This window comes from Dinoponera quadriceps, unplaced genomic scaffold, assembly GCF_001313825.1.
Source record: "Dinoponera quadriceps isolate SergipeBrazil2010 unplaced genomic scaffold, ASM131382v1 scaffold696, whole genome shotgun sequence".
NCBI lineage: Eukaryota > Metazoa > Arthropoda > Insecta > Hymenoptera > Formicidae > Dinoponera > Dinoponera quadriceps.
This window is the reverse complement of record NW_014554799.1, coordinates 1463015-1478695: the sequence shown is the minus strand read 5'-3', so window position 1 is coordinate 1478695 and position 15681 is coordinate 1463015. Positions and strand designations below refer to the sequence as shown.

At 48.3% G+C, this 15681-nt stretch overlaps 1 protein-coding gene across 13 annotated transcripts in view; it reads right to left on the bottom strand.

Moving 5' to 3' along the window:
• The window catches only part of LOC106741986 (disks large 1 tumor suppressor protein), a 541974-nt gene that overhangs the window by 114307 nt on the left and 411986 nt on the right, over window positions 1-15681 (bottom strand). For 12 of the 13 annotated variants that reach the window (XM_014614501.1, XM_014614504.1, XM_014614497.1 and 9 more), the window contains one exon: window positions 3322-3357. The exons of the other annotated variant lie outside the window; for it this stretch is intronic. In XM_014614501.1, the coding sequence (XP_014469987.1) occupies window positions 3322-3357 (36 nt within the window). The remainder of the gene's footprint in view (window positions 1-3321; window positions 3358-15681) is intronic. 13 annotated transcript variants of the gene reach the window in all.

Below are 15681 nucleotides of genomic sequence, written 5' to 3'. Positions count from 1 at the left end.
GACTCGGGTAAATTCAAAGTACAGTCGCAAGTACCAAATACGACACGACGCAATATGCTGCACCTACGACTACCCCTTACATAAGCGTTGTAATAAAGATTGGATTTTATCAAACTGGCAACGTCCTTATCATTGTCCGTGTATCGCGTCGAACTAACTAGCAACATCTATCGCTTTTTATGGAGGAAGTTATAAAAGGCGGATTTTTCCCTGAAAATATTCGGCAGTCAGGGAAATATGCGACACGCGTAATCCGAAAGAAATGAGTACCGGGACCGGTGTTCCGGGAACATATTGACGTACCGTCCGCGGAATTCGCCGAGCGCAGCGCCGTGAACCTTCCCATTCACGCGAGATACTCATTTCGCGGCGTTCGCGCGGAATTTTGCCCGCGCGGCGACGGGGGCAAACAGTTTCCCGGCGAGCCATCGGAAAATATGATTCTCGTGTCGACGGTGCCCCGCAAAAACGACTTGGCTTCATTTTGCTGGATCACTGCGACACCCCTTTCGCCTGATTTACCGCCAAGGCCAAAGGGAGAAACGACAGGGGGGACGAGACAGAGGAGGCGTGAAGCGGGTGGTGAGACAAGAAGAGGGAAACGAAGCGGCAAACGAAAAGAGAGAGGGAGATAGAGAGAGCGAGAAAGAAAGAGAGAGGAGATAATCGACGGCAGACGGCGACTTCCGGAAGATTACACGAGCCGGAGGCTGCAGTTTACTCCATTTGGCAAGCTCGATATTCACCGGCCGCCTTCCCTCCCCCTGGTAACCTTCCCGACCCTCCTCTCCTCCTTCTCGTTCAACCGTCGACGAATGAAATACGCCCTCGCCTGAATTTCAAACGGTGTTGCAAATCGAATCAGGCCCGCTATGAATCTTCCCCGAGGAGGAACTGGCTGGCGGAACTTTTGAGGAGGAGGCAACGGGGGTGTTTGCACGTTCGAGAGACAAGGGTGATTTAAAAGGCCGCCGGCCAACGGGGACTAATCAACCCTGGATGAATAATGTCTTAAAATAACAGCAGCCGGGGTAGCGCATCACGGGGAAGCGTAAGAGAGGGACGGTCGTGTCGCACCCTTGGTTGGAAATCTGTCCGGGGTTTAGGACGCAAGATTCGCAAGTAGTCGCGGATGTCGATTCGCGCGAAACGTGTTCGTCAATGTTTACGAATCGCGTACTTTTTGCCGGGGCGCACTGATATGAAATCAAAATAGGCTTACATTTATTCTCGTTGCGTTTCGCGAGCGTGAACTCCTTATCGGCGCTCAGCGTTAGCTTTCTAATTCGTCGAACGACGAGGCAGACGCGATATCGACGAGAACACACCCGCCAGTTAATAGCGCGATGTCACGATTAAACCATCAATACGCGTCGCGATAGTTAATTAGCCCGACGCTTGGATTTGTGCGGTGACGACGGCGGCGAATATTTTGCCGGTTGACGCAGTGCGTGTTCGCAAACACGCACGCACGCCCGGGGGGAAATATTTGCGCGTGTGTAAGCGACGCAAGGACGTGTCTGTGTGTGTGTCGGGCCACGCGGTTAGCCGGAGCTTACTCTCGCGCCGCGGGCTAATTATTTTAAGCTTCTCGACTATCGGAATTTAGCGTCCATGTCGAGCGGCGCGGCCGGGATACTCGCGAATTAACATCGCTGTCGTAGTGAATTCGCGCGTGATCGCGTGCGACGACCGATCTCGCCGTGTCCGATCGTTTCTTCCAATCGGGAACCGGGTCGTGGCTCATCCGGCGTAGCGAGAAAAATCGATGTCGTCACGAAGGCAAAAAAGAAAAGAGAGATCAGCTCGGCGAGGAAAGATCTGTTATTTAGAAGCGGATCCGCGAGCGGAGAGAGACGAATCTCCAGGAGCAACGTTAGTAATCACTTAGAACTAGACGAGTCATTAAAGTCCCGGCGAACTCCCGCAAGAAGCGACTGGATTAATTTCGCGGCAAATTGGACGAGACCGCTCGACGTAGGTCGGAAGCGAGCGCTTGCAAGGAAGCAGAGATGACACCGTTTCCTACATACATTACGGAATCGATTTTCGAGCGCGCACAAGCGACAGAGAGAGAGAGAGAGAGTTAGAGGAAACTCGTGCCGGAACGAATGCTTCCGGATCGATCGCGTCGATAGCGGTCGAGACGCTTAAAGATACGCGGATAATAATCGTCCAAGTTAACCGTTTAAATGGTGATTAAGGAACATCATGTCGCGAACGAAATCGTTGCTCGTAGATTAGAACATTCTACAGACCGGGGTGAGAAGAGGACGGAAGGGTAGGAACGAGGAGAACAGGGGAGGAATCGTTAGCGCTAATGACTCGAGGACAAATAATTATCCGTTACGTCTCTTCTTGCGCGCGTAATTTATGGGAAACCGCCGCGGTAGCGATATGAAACTGCAATTATGTCGCGATAAAGTTCGAAGTGCGCGCCGGAATCGGCCCCTACGTTTCCGTTTTACAGAAGAAAAAGACATTCGTGTCCGCGACTCCCCGCGATCACGTCGACCGGCGTTGATTCAATTTCCGAAATTTTGCTCTCTCTCTCTCTCTCTCTCTCTTTCTGTCTTTTTCTTTCGCACACAGTCGTCGGTGGGCGGAAGATTTCTCGCTGGTACGGACGATCCGGATAATAAACTCGAGGCGATCACGCGTTATTGCGGCGCTTCCTACGTTCACACCGCGTTATTTATATCCCGCGTGCGCGCGTTGGATACACGGGGTAACCGCGATAAAGGTGCCGGACATCGCGATATCGCCGGTCGGTGTTATTACATCATCGGGAACTGGTTCGAACGCACCGCGCGGCCGATTAATTCGCAGAAAATGCAAGGGGTTGTAGCGTGGGAATTGTTAATTGTGTCGCCCGTGCAATTAATGAAACGAATGTCCGGCGATTACCAATGAGACATTATCGCCCACAGTTCAATCATATGCAAATCCGCTCCAATTTCGCGCCGGGGAAAAAACGTAAGCGGGTTGAATGCGCGTAAGTTGAATGCGCGGCGGATGTAAAACGTGATAAAATGAATAAGATCAGTCTCGAAGAGGAGCCAGTTGTTTCCTTTCTTTTCTCTTCGCTGAGTTTACGAGGGAAATGTTTACGTCGGCAAACGACACAACGATATATCTCTGCATTGATCTCTCTCCGGCTGGTGTTCGCCGACACACTTTATCAGCCGAGCAACATCCAAGTGAAGGAAAACGCGACGCGAGGATAACACGTGACGACGGCGATTCTTCTGCCGGTCGCGGTCTACCCGCTAACGATCTCCTTGTCTCGGCTACTTTTTGCTCTTCCAACTTTCTACTTACGTGTTTCGTGTCGGCCGCGAGAAGAGGAGTGTGTGCCTGCAACAACCGAGCGCCCAGGAAATTAGAAGAAAGGTCGCGTGACTTTTTGTTCTTTGTTAGCAGGGAGCTTCATGCTTCCGGCAAGGCCATTCATCTCGCGCATCGCGTCAGATTCCAAAAAAATGGCCAAAATATCACGGCCCACGGTTGCATCACGGTGGTGTCACTCGCGCGCGAGGATCGCGCGAAGCTTTAAATCGAAGCTTCGCACTCGGCTGCGTATCTTCGAGTGAATCTCGGCGGAGAAATAATGACTCACAATCGCGAAACTATATCACGCGCAGAAGACTGCGGCATTTTCGCGTATTAAATTCTTCGAATCCGAGTGAAACGTTATTATTCACTCGTGCGTGAATTTTACTTCAACTCGATGCGAATCGTTTCGACGTTGTAGCAGCAATGCAAACTTTGCTCTCTGTACTTTTGTTCTCTGGGCGAAATATACAATCGTTCTGGTTGATCAATTTATTGCGCTCATTAACGAAATATCACGATCGGCGAATACCGCGACGATCGCACAGAACGACCGGAAACGGTAAGCATCGTTTCGAGAAGGAAGAAATTCTGGCCAATTTTTTGAGAACTACGTCGAGAGTGTAGCTTAGGAGTTGGAAGGGAGGAGGCGTCCACGGGGAAGCGCTGTGTGCTTGCGTGCTGTACAACATCCATTTGCATTTGAGAGGGGCTCGTGCAAACTCAAATAAAAAAAGATACGGAGGAGACTGGCGGTTGTTTCTCGCCTAGCGGTATTGTCGACTCTGCTAAATGTTTAAGCTCGGGGATTCAAATGTTCCTTCGCGGTGCAAACCCGGCGCCCTTTGCGCCCGCCGCGCTTATTAAACGCGGCGGAGCTCATTAAAAGCGCAAGTTGACGGCCTCGCGTGCGAAATTCTCCCCGACTCGCGCGCAATTATCACGGTCGCGATAACTTAACCTGTCGCCTCGGGTGCAACGACTAATTCCGCCGTCGTCGCTATCCCGATATCATTGCCGTAATAATTGCAGAGTATTAAAATACGAACGTCGCTTACCGCTCGGCGCCGTTGAATGCATGTCCGACGTGATGCATCCGGTCGATAATCGACGAGTCGACGCTTCCGAGGTTTCCCTCACGCCGACTTATCGCGCTATCGTTATTCGGAAACGCGAGATATCGAGTCCGTTGGATTAAAATATCTGCGTTTCCGACGTACTTCACAGCGGAGCAAACGGAAGGAAGGAAGGAGGAAAGAAGGAGGAAAAGCTTGCTCGTAAAGCAGGAAGAACGAACGGACGTTATTTTCATTCGATTAAACCCAAGGGGAGAAACGCCATGTTCGCTTTCCCGATGAAATTCCGCGCGGCTGTACGGGATTTCCCGATCATTTTCGCGCGTACGAACGCCGGGACATCCGCGGACAGGTAATCCGTAAATCGGACGATCCCACTCGCAAGTTTCCAACGGAGAAGAAAACGACGACGGGACGGCGCAGAAACGGGGAGACGCGCATTCCCCTCGCCAGATCAGTCGCGATCTTAGTCGGAAATGCACTGAGCAGGGTTTTATTCGGCACGAGCGAAATGACTCCCACCGTGCGTAAAACACCGTGCACAGTCGCGCTTGCAATTTCGCACGGTTATTCCCGGCAAGCAAGAAACATTAAATCAATCTTTTAAAACATCGATTTTATGTGGATTTCGTAAACATTTTGATATATAATATTTTATAAATGTTTTTAAACTGTTATTTGACAGTATTATATTTTTAAATATTAAAATTATGGTATAAAAACATAATTTTTAATGTTTCAAATGGTCGAATATTGTCGATAGTAAAATTGTATACAACATTGAGAACTGCATATTTGAAAACGTTACATGTTACAAAATATCATTTTAATAATTTTGTTAAAGCGATTTCTTGCTTACTGAGTTTCAACAGGACGGTGGATCCATTTTAGCTTACGTGACATACACATGCGCGTCGTTGAAACGTGGCGACAAAACAGACGGCCTTGCACTTTACGGTCCGAGAGAGGCGTCGGAAAAAAAAAAAGCATAAACTAGAAACCGAGAACTGGTTTCTTCGATAATTACGTCTCATTGACTACCCCTCCCGTCGTATTTACGAGCTTTCTGGTCGCGTACACACACGGCCGAACCGTGATCGATATTTAACGCCGCAAACGGATCTCGCATTCGGCCCGCGTGTCGATCTCTATTAAAGCCGGCAATTCGTTGGGAATACAGTGCCGTTGTCCGCATGGAATTCCTCGCGAGAGAGAAGCAACGACACGTCGTTACGCGAGAATACACTTGTGGGAAAACTGAGGAACGTTACGTCACCCTAGGCGATTACGTGACAACCGTATTATCAATCGTGAAGACCGTTGAGTTACAACGATGTTGTTTTTTTCGAAATTCCAACGGCGAGATTTTAAATTTCTCGGGCTGGTCGAACAGGTGGACGCACGCGCACGTCCAAATTGAATTTCATATTTCGCTGCGCATCGTGAATCGAGCTTCCGGCTGTCTCGACGTCTCCCCACCCCTCTAATTAATTGCCATTCAGGCCTATCTCGTTTGTATCCCGGGCGTTCCGCTATTTTTGCGAAGCGGAGAAGAAAGAGTTCGCCCGGCGGGAAATCTCGATGTAATTTCGCGTCCCAATTTCCCGTTCTAGCCGCTCTAGGCGCGACAGGACGATGACAACGCGTCTCGCGCAGTCTCGCGCGGATTCGAAAGGCGAAGCGCGTTAATAGAGACGAATCGTTGCGATTAGCTCGGTCGCGAAAAGTTCTTTCCCGATGAACGGACGGCGGGTTCGCGTGATGGCTTCAATTTGTTCCAGTTAACGTCGCGGAGAGATTAATAACGGGTCCGTTGCACTTTAGACGGGTTAGACCGGATCGTGTGTAAATAATTAGAGAAATAGCGACTTCTAATTTACGGTTATCATAGATTGAGTACGCGAACACTCCCGCGCGGATATCTCGCCAGCGCGCCGTGATTTTTTCACCTGCGGCCAGAAAACGCGTCGACGATCGAACGGTTTATAATTGCAAACGTTAAATTTCCCATACGCGAGTTTGCCGACGTAGCCGTCTATTGTTTCCAGCCGAAGCTGGAGCTTGACACCGTCGTAAAACGCCTCGCCAGCGCCGATGATAAATTTTCGTTCGCAAAAACCCCCGGCTGGAAAGAGGCGCGCCGAAACAAAACGCGAGCCCCCCTTTTTTTTCGTTCCGCATCGGAACGATGAAAAAGAGCGTTCGGTTTCGTCCGGCGTGTTTCTTCATTTTATTTTATACACAACGGGCCCGCGCTATCGTGTTCCGGGGGTTAAAGCGTCGGCGGCCTTCCCCGCGGGGAAAATCGGGAGATTGAATTTACGCTAGCGAGAGACGCGGAATCGCGCTGACGGGACACGACGCGGGGTGGAGGAAACAAGGGCGTGGGAAGACAGAGTGACAAGCCTGCCGGGATGCATCGACGCCCGGAAACGCTCGTGGACGTATTACGCCGTGATTTCCGGCGCGATATCGATCGCGATATTCTCTATGCGTCCTCGAAAAAAAAATATTTGCTCCGGCGCCCTTTATCGCCCTGAATTTTCCGTCGCGGAGGATATTGCCCATAAATCTGTCCCTCGCGAGTTAGCTCGCGATACAAACGCGGGAAAATCCTTTTTAATATATCGCGACAACGTTTCATATTTTTTTTTCGCTCGGTTAGATCGATATGAATTATTCTCTCCTCTCTCTCTCTCTCTCTCTGTTTGTCTCTCTGCCTCCCGCGCGAACGATAAAACTTCGAAAAGTTTCAAAGTTCGCCGTTAAATTACACACGGGCGAAACGAGACAGTCGAAGCGACGCCATTGTAAATTATACACGAACGGCAAGTACGGGAGGGACGAACGCAATGCAGCGTTATATATAATGACAGGGACGATTTGTATGCAGTCGCGCTATCGATCCTATTGTCAGTCAGGGGATTGTCGAAGATGTCGATGCGCGTAGATGCAGGTGGTGTGCGCGCGACGATGCTAATGCATTTCGTGGCACACGTGCCCCGTCGTCTAGCCGAGGCAAGGTTACGTCCTCTGCTTAGGTGAAGGAATCACCCAGGATTCGGTTACATTTACACATTTATGGAATATCGATTTTCGGCGACGGACGGCGCCGTGCCGACGCGGAAATTATTCATATATTCGTCGGTGAGGTATGCCCAAGGGTTGTCCGCGTCAAAGCCACGGGGTTGCTGTATCGCGGGAGAGGGAGGTAGTGGGAAAGAGGTGGCCGATTGCACGTAGGTCGACTCACGTACAAAAAAGCAAGGAGCAAGAGCAAATTGAAAACCAACCTCTCTCTCTCTCTCTCTTGTCGGGCGAATTTTTAACGTTGCGCGGTGAGACGATGGGAGACACACGGCCGGAAGTTCGCGCACATCGAAGTTTGCGCGAAGTTGCGCCGAAGGTCTTCCTCACGAAGTTTCCGCCCGGACGTGAAAAGATTAAGGAGGATATTAACTTCCGAAAGAGAAGCTACAGGAAGATGCGCCCGGTATAAAGAAATAAATTTCCACGGGGGCAGTCTCACGCCGAAGCTGTGTGACCTTAAAAGGGGTTAAGAGTTGGGAACGACCCCGGGGGCGAGACATATAGATAATTCATCCCCTGTCCGAGAAAGGGCTCCCACGTAGGTAAATCCCGCCCGTGGGTTTGAGAAATTTCAGCTTATAATTCTTCCAGCAGCCGGCGCGCACATCCGCCGGCTATCAACGTGAAGCGAGCAAAATAAAACGCGGGCCGTCAGAGATGGAAGCTTCGCACGAAGCGGCGCAAAGATAAATATCGTTAATTGGGAGGGAAATCTCCCTCTCTCTCTCCATCTTTCATCCTCTCGCTCTTGAAATCGCCGCGTCACCCTCGAGAACAAGAACGTGCGTGAAGGCCGCCTCATGACGGATTACAACGTCAACCGAGAGTCAAAGGATGAATTTTTTCCGCGCTGCCAGTCACGAAGCTGAGAAATTTAATTATCCGACGGACGTAGCGCGCGACGAAAATATTCGTCTCCCCGTTTTGGACATTTTCGGACGCTAAACTACGCCAGGCGTGGGAGAGCTTACGAGGCTTAAGGTCGACGTGAAACGACTAGTACGAAAAAAAATACGCATCGCGGTAACTAATAAAGGGGAATCTGCGCAAAAAAGCTACAGTGCGATAAGGCGAAATCTTCTCGGTCGAATTTGCCCGACAAAATGGCCGCCGCCTTATGTCTCTTCGGTGTAATTAAAATTATTCGCGGATGCAATTCGCCGTGATCTTGGCGCGGTTACAGAATACACGAGTAAGATTAACATACTCGACGCATCGCAGAAATTGCGACGTAAATTAAGGATCGATTTGTCGCCATTTCCGCGAGTATACGACGAGCAATTTTGTATGCCGGTTAAAACGGTGTTCTGCAATTTCACCCGAAAGCGGAATTATTATGCTCAATATTATGTACTTTGCATCGCGGCGCAATTCATTGACTTTATCGCGGCAACATCGGTGAAACTGGAAGTTCGAAATTGCTATTCTTTTGTGTCAATACGGACACGGAAGTTGGTTCCCTTTGACATTTTAATCAACGTTTCCGATATCGAACACTGTCACGCCGAAGCAAAGTCATCTGTATAATTTTCACGATGTCCGAATCTCTTCACGGGCGATACTAGCATGATTCCGATAAATTTGACACCGCGATCCAATAATTGCTTTCAATTGTGCTTTTTAGACGATACGAAAGAAATTCAAATCGCGGTAATCTTTAATTATCGAATTATGAATACCATCGCATATAAATGAAACTTCGTAAAACGAGATGGAACGGATAATTACGCTTAACCAGAACAAATTAAACCGATATTAAGCCTAAAAAGCAAACCGAGAGGTATAAATAAAAAATAAATAAATGAAAAATAAGTTTACCTTTGAAAAGAATCTGAGATCTCTTCCGTTAATTTATTATCGCTAAATCACTAATCACTACGCACACACTGAGTTCAGTTGACTCTTCGGCGCGCCGCGGCCGACTGTCTTTCCGTAGTCAGACGATGATTTACATACAAACACATACAATACCTTGACCCACAAGCGCCTGCTACACACTCTCTGTACGATGTGTTCACTTATTATCAACACTAAGCTGGTCTGTTTTTCTCTTTATTTTTAAACTGCGTAACCAACGTTAGTAATATATGTAGTAGCGTATTAAATGAATGATAATATTGAATTAAATAACATTGCAATATTCTAACTTTAATACGCGCCGTTGGTTTTTTCCTCAATTTTTTTGCCAGCAATTCGATAACGAACTAACTGCGCGTATTTCAATTTTTCATCGCCGCTTTTACCGGCGAACCACAGTTTTATTAGGGTCTCGCAGCGATATTTATTAATAAATACAAGTATAAATGACAGATACGAATTATCGCAATGTGCGTGCAGATCAATGGAACTATCAATAAATCGCCACGAAAATTTCATAGATAGCCTCTAGCAGCTGCGGCGACGAAGGCGCTGTAGCGAAATTTCAGATAAATTTTCGCCTTCGCGTCTCTCTCTTATCGAAGCCGATACGTTGGAATGCCGCTCGCGCGACGACGTACGGAAATCTGTCGACGTTTTCACTAGGAGGAATAAAACGTGCAAAATACACGACGGAGGAATGCAAAGAACCAACAATGGCAGTGCGCTTTTTACCGGCTGTGCCGTGACTGAAACCTCCGAATGCCGATGCGGAGTTTGTTGCGTTCGATCTTGTCACTTTGTTTTTACTATTTGCGAATAGTTGTTGATTTTTCTGTTTCTAGATATAAAAGAGTTGCTTTGGCAAAAAAAGAAAAAAACAGAATGTAATATCCCGTATTTATTCTTGCCAATGACGCAGCAAAAAAAGAATAGATCGTGTAATGGAGGATGATATCGTGAAACGAGAGAATAGGAATCGCTGTGCGCCGTGGGACACATTTTTCGCATTTGCGAGACGACCCGGCGAAGATTAGAAACGGGCGAGGGTCAAGGTGGCGCGGCGATGGAATTCAATTATTGCTCCTATAAAGACGACCCCGACCGAGAACCATTAAATTTCGCGCTTCCGAACACAACTCCGTTGCTCTTCTTGCGAACTATGTCAGAACCCTAAATCTCAAGCGCGATTAATTAGCGATGCGCTGTCGAATCCCCGGTATTCGACATCGTCCGCCTTTAACGAGAATTAGGAGATCATTCCGCCGTGTTCGCCGGAACGGGGACGCGGGAAGTGTTCCGATACATTTTACATCGGGAGAGAGTGCGACAGGATAAGGGAATCGAGGAAAATTTTCGGTCCATTCCCGATTCGCTTTCAAGGTCGACTATTCGTGGCATAGCTATCCGAACTTCGCCATGTTTCGTCCGGGGATGAAGGTCTAACTCCTGTCGGAATTACTGTCTGCGTCCGCTAGGATCGTCGAGCGTGAAGTTAGAGGGGATCCATTCCGGTAAGGGATGACGGTAATCTCGCGGATTGGAGCCGCTCCACGCCGAGGGTGAGACTAGTTCACTGTCAAAGAAAGCGTTTTCCCCCCCATTCGCATCCCATTACACCTCAGTGTTTTATCATTCCTTAAATCAGAAACTGTCCCGCGCCTTAAATTTACCTTCTTACGAATCGCCCTCCACGGCGCCTTATGTTTTATTCATTAACGGCGATAAAATTGCGCGTCGTGTTATCTCCTGTGAAAGAGGAGTCGGATAAGCGGAAACGGATTTGGTGGGGCGCTCCTCTCGAAAGGTCGGCATATCCGCGTCGTGTATTCGCGTCACAACGCGTCGCTCTTTTTAGGACACGCTGCGTCCGGCAAACCTCGCTTTCTTTCACTGTCGTATATGCAAAGTGTCAGCGGAAGAGCTTAAGTACGTGCAGATTGCGGATACGATACGTACGGGAACGGATTCGTTTCCGCTTGCGACTGTAACGTAATTCCGACGATTCCGGGAAATTTAGAAGCAGGGGACCGGAGGAGCGAGTGGACAGACGGACCTTCTGAAACAATGAATGCTGAAGGATGGCCCGAAAAGGCCGGAGATTCCGGCGCTCAGTATTGGCTTTCGGGGCAGCTCCGGTCAGTGGAATACGTCCCTGGTGAAATAACGTCCGCGGATACGAACGGTCGTCCATTTGTCCGCTGTCAACCACCCTCGCCTCACTGGTATCCTCCACCTCTCCTCCCCCCTCGCGAGTGTAGCAAACCGTTCGGCCGCGCAACGGGATGCTCGCCATTTCTCAGCTCGGTTCAATTTAAGGAAAATGCCTGCCACAGCCACGTACTGATCCATTCGTGCGGATTTGCCTCGTGTCAGTACCCGATACTCGTGTACAAACCGTCCGCGAGGATTCCCGCTTCCGTCTTCTTATGAGATCCGTCAAAGGCGCGCGTCTTAGTCTTGTTTAGCGTTGCTTAAAAAAACACTCTGTACGCGTTCCAACGAAGTAATCGTTCTCACGTGAATTATTGTGGGTTGTTGCGCCGCCTTGATCAAAATCGTGAAACTGAATCGAAGATCGAAAGGGTGCAAACACGAGCGGAAAGTACGAAATGAACGACATCGGTCGTTGCGTATCAAAAAATCGGTCCACGATTGTATTCAAACTGTACCTAGTCGGAGGAAAAAAATTTGCTAAAACAACGAATTGTTTATATAGTGACAGCAAAAAAAAATTGTTTGGACAAGAGAAAGATGTGTTGAGAGTATTAATTGCTATTTGCTAGATATATGGACAGCAAAGTAATTTGGTTATGCTAACTAAATTTTATCGCTATCGCAAGGAATATGCAGTAGCAACGATGGTTTCTCTAGAACAGCCAAATAATTTATCCCCGTGATTTCCGCCCGATGCGTAATTCTTCATCTGTCCATCAATGTATCGGGTGTTTCAGCACACGGCATTGTGAAGAAGACGTTACAGTACCTGCTGAACCTCAAACATTCTTTTCCATTGTATTCCAGAGAGCCTCCGAAGCCAACAAAGATCTTTGGTATACCTGCTCCGCGGTTTGATACGTTCGACAGGCCACAACTCGAAATAGGTATCCGGGTACCTGCGCATAGGCAGAGGTATGAAAATACGACAAATGTGTTTCGGCGAAGCATTTGTTGAAATGACGAGCGTATCTCGCTGGACGCGACGCAATACGAACAAGTCCGGATGAACATTCTCCAAATTTCTGCCGTTGTCATAGCCCATGCTCGCCGCTTCTCAGACAGCCGGACGACAGAGACTCTTGAAGATACTTGTCAAGAACACGTACGAATTTGCCTAGCGATACAACGAAGGAGCAGAAGTTGGCGAACTTTGGCCGTGTCGAGCACCGACCAGGCTGTCTTCAAGGTATCCGCTACAAGGTGCTTAGTTCTGCGGCAGATACTTGTGTCGTGCAGGCTTCCGCACCAGCTTCGACAATTTCCACAACTTGCACCGACTGCTAATATATACCGCCTACAGCGAGGAGACACGGATCGTTTCGCTCTCGAGATTATTGCCTTTGCGCATTATAATCGCACCACCGTGTCGCGCGCGTTTTTGCGGCTCGAGTTTCAAAATTCCACGATCACCGTGCCCTTTCTTTCGTCGAGTGCATTAAGAGACCCACGGCGGGAATTTCGAATACACGAATGCTGAACCATCTGGAGAATCTCTCTCTTCGACAGACAGCCGGAGTTAGTCGAGAAGTGAGTCATATTTCTTTCCGGGGGAGAAACAATGGACTCCGTTTCAAAGAGACCGTCTGCAAAATCCGTCTAAACGTTTTCCCTGAGGGAGCGGAGACTTCTGCCGGGGCCATTTTTTCAAGCAATGGCTTCATATCTCTGCCGGTGGACCGCCGTTAGATTATGGTCGGCTAAGGCTGGGGGGAAAAAAACTCACCGGAGACTGGAAATGGACGAGCAGTTGAGAGCGCGCGCGCGCTTGCGAGTGCTCGGAGAACGTCGGGCTTTCGATGTCGAACGAAAGCACCGACAAGCGCGGCAGCTTAGCGGCCGGCGTCTTTCATCCACGCCATTATTCTGGACTAAAGCTCCCACCTGATCGTGTAGCTTCGCTCGACAATGAGAGGCCGGCGAGTCCGATATAATCTACAGAATGACCACGATTAACGTTGCACGCTCGCTATGCAGAGACGCGCGCCATCCAATTGCGCCTTCGATTAAGCCACCCTCGCTCTACCACGTTGGCAGTATTGAGACTATTATTCCGCTCTATTATTCCATTTGCATTTCGCGACGCCTATACAGTGTATACCGAGGCTACCTCGTTACCTTATCGTCGGAGATCCTCAGATGGATCCGGATTTCTCACGCGCGAAATCGCAACGGGGAATCGAAACGGGAAGGCGTAATTTATCGTAAACGTTCGATGTACAAGACTAGATATCTCGGGCTACTGCGTGCTTGAAATCGAGATTCTGTTAAAACAAACTTCGGGTAATGTAAACTGAAGGATATATTTTTTACATGTTAACCAGTTGCTTAGTTAATCTCATTATTACACATATCTATGGGAGAAGCTTCTAAAATTATCGGTACTCAGTACCGTATCGGATATCTCGGGGAACATCACCCGTGTGTGTATCGAAGAACGGGAATTATAGTCATTATCAACAGTAGAAATTGCAATTTCCGTTCTCAAGAACCGATAGGGAAGTTTCAAAGCAAATACATGGGGCACGCATGATGATACGCGCAGATAAGGTTCTCCTAAGTATCCGACGCAATGCTGAATATTGGCAATTTCAGAAGCGGCGGGACTCTTCGCTCTCTCGTTTCTGGTCTTCGTGCGTTCGATCCGCGAGCGTAAAGGCTTAAACGCGTCGTCATCATAAANGGGGGGGGGGGGGGGAGAGAGAGAGAGAGCGGAAGAAAAAGGAAGAAAAGCGATGAAAATGTAGCGACGAGTCGCGAGTTTCCAGACGCAAGTTCCAACGATCAAAGGTCCCGAGTGCATTTTGCGACATCGTGAGGGACGTGAACGAGCACGACGGGGGCAGAGGAGAAGCATAGGCGAGACGGGTGGAGCGGGACAAGAGAGCGTCGTGTCTGGCACAAAATGTATGGCGTAGGCAGCCTACCGTGAAACACTCCATTCAATGGTGTTTGGATGTTCCGACCGAGGGTGGTCGGGGTTGTGTGCGAGTTATACGACTCAGCATCGGGCGTGCAGAGCAGCGCGCACCGAGGTTTGTCGGGTAACCTTCTCTCCAACCCACACCGAAAGCTGTTCGGCGAACGCTTGTTCTGACGACTACAGTGGTGATCAACTGTCCCGTTGCAGTCGGTATTATCGTACGGCGTAATTTCACTCAATTAAGCCGAATTTCGCTGGAAATACACGCGCGAAGCGGGATCCCATTAAAAACGCGATACTTACGATGGGGCGCGTTTCTTCCACGGTGGAAACTGCTCGTAACCGTAAGAGAATGAAGTCGAGAGAGAGAGAGAGATAGAGATAGATAGATAGGTAGAGAGAAAAAGAGAGAGAGAGAGAGACGTGGTGGCGTTTCAATTAGTTCCTGGTTACGTCTCAATTAGGACTAAATTACGACTTGATTAGCTCTCTCCCTCCATGCGCGCTCCCAATCAGATCCTGATTAGACTCTCTTTTCCACGAGAGAACGAAGCCATTCCCGTATCCCATGTAAAAATGCCGAATTTGTTATTTAACGGCGAAAGTTTCTATTATCGCACGCGAAAACAAAGGAATACTTCGTAAACTCGCGATGTGTTTTACCGCATGAAAATAATCGCCATGTCCGTTCGCGATATGCCGTCAAATATATAAAATTCAATATTGATCCATTCCTTGTGAAAGCGTTTTAAATTAGCCGTCGACGAGCATTTCATTCTCGAAATAAATTTACACATGATTCGGCGGAAAATATGAAACATAATGAAACATAATTGAACGTAATAAAATAGTCAACATCATGTATGCTGTACAAAGGGACCGTGTGTCGGGACCAATCAAATTATTATTATCATTATTATTATTATTAACATTATTCTACTTAGACGTAGAATTACATAATATTCAGTTTTACGCATAGCACACAAAGTTGAAAATCACAGAGGTAACTTCAATTGCAATGGCTCTAATTATAATAATTTCAATCCTTATGTGTACATGCGCAAAGCTAAAAATTGTATAATCCCTTTAATGCTATAAATAAGAAGTTATCTTTGTTTTCCCTATGTTGAGACTTTCCGCGTTGAAATTTTAGTTTTAACCTTTAAGCCTTCAAGTGGGGGGGGG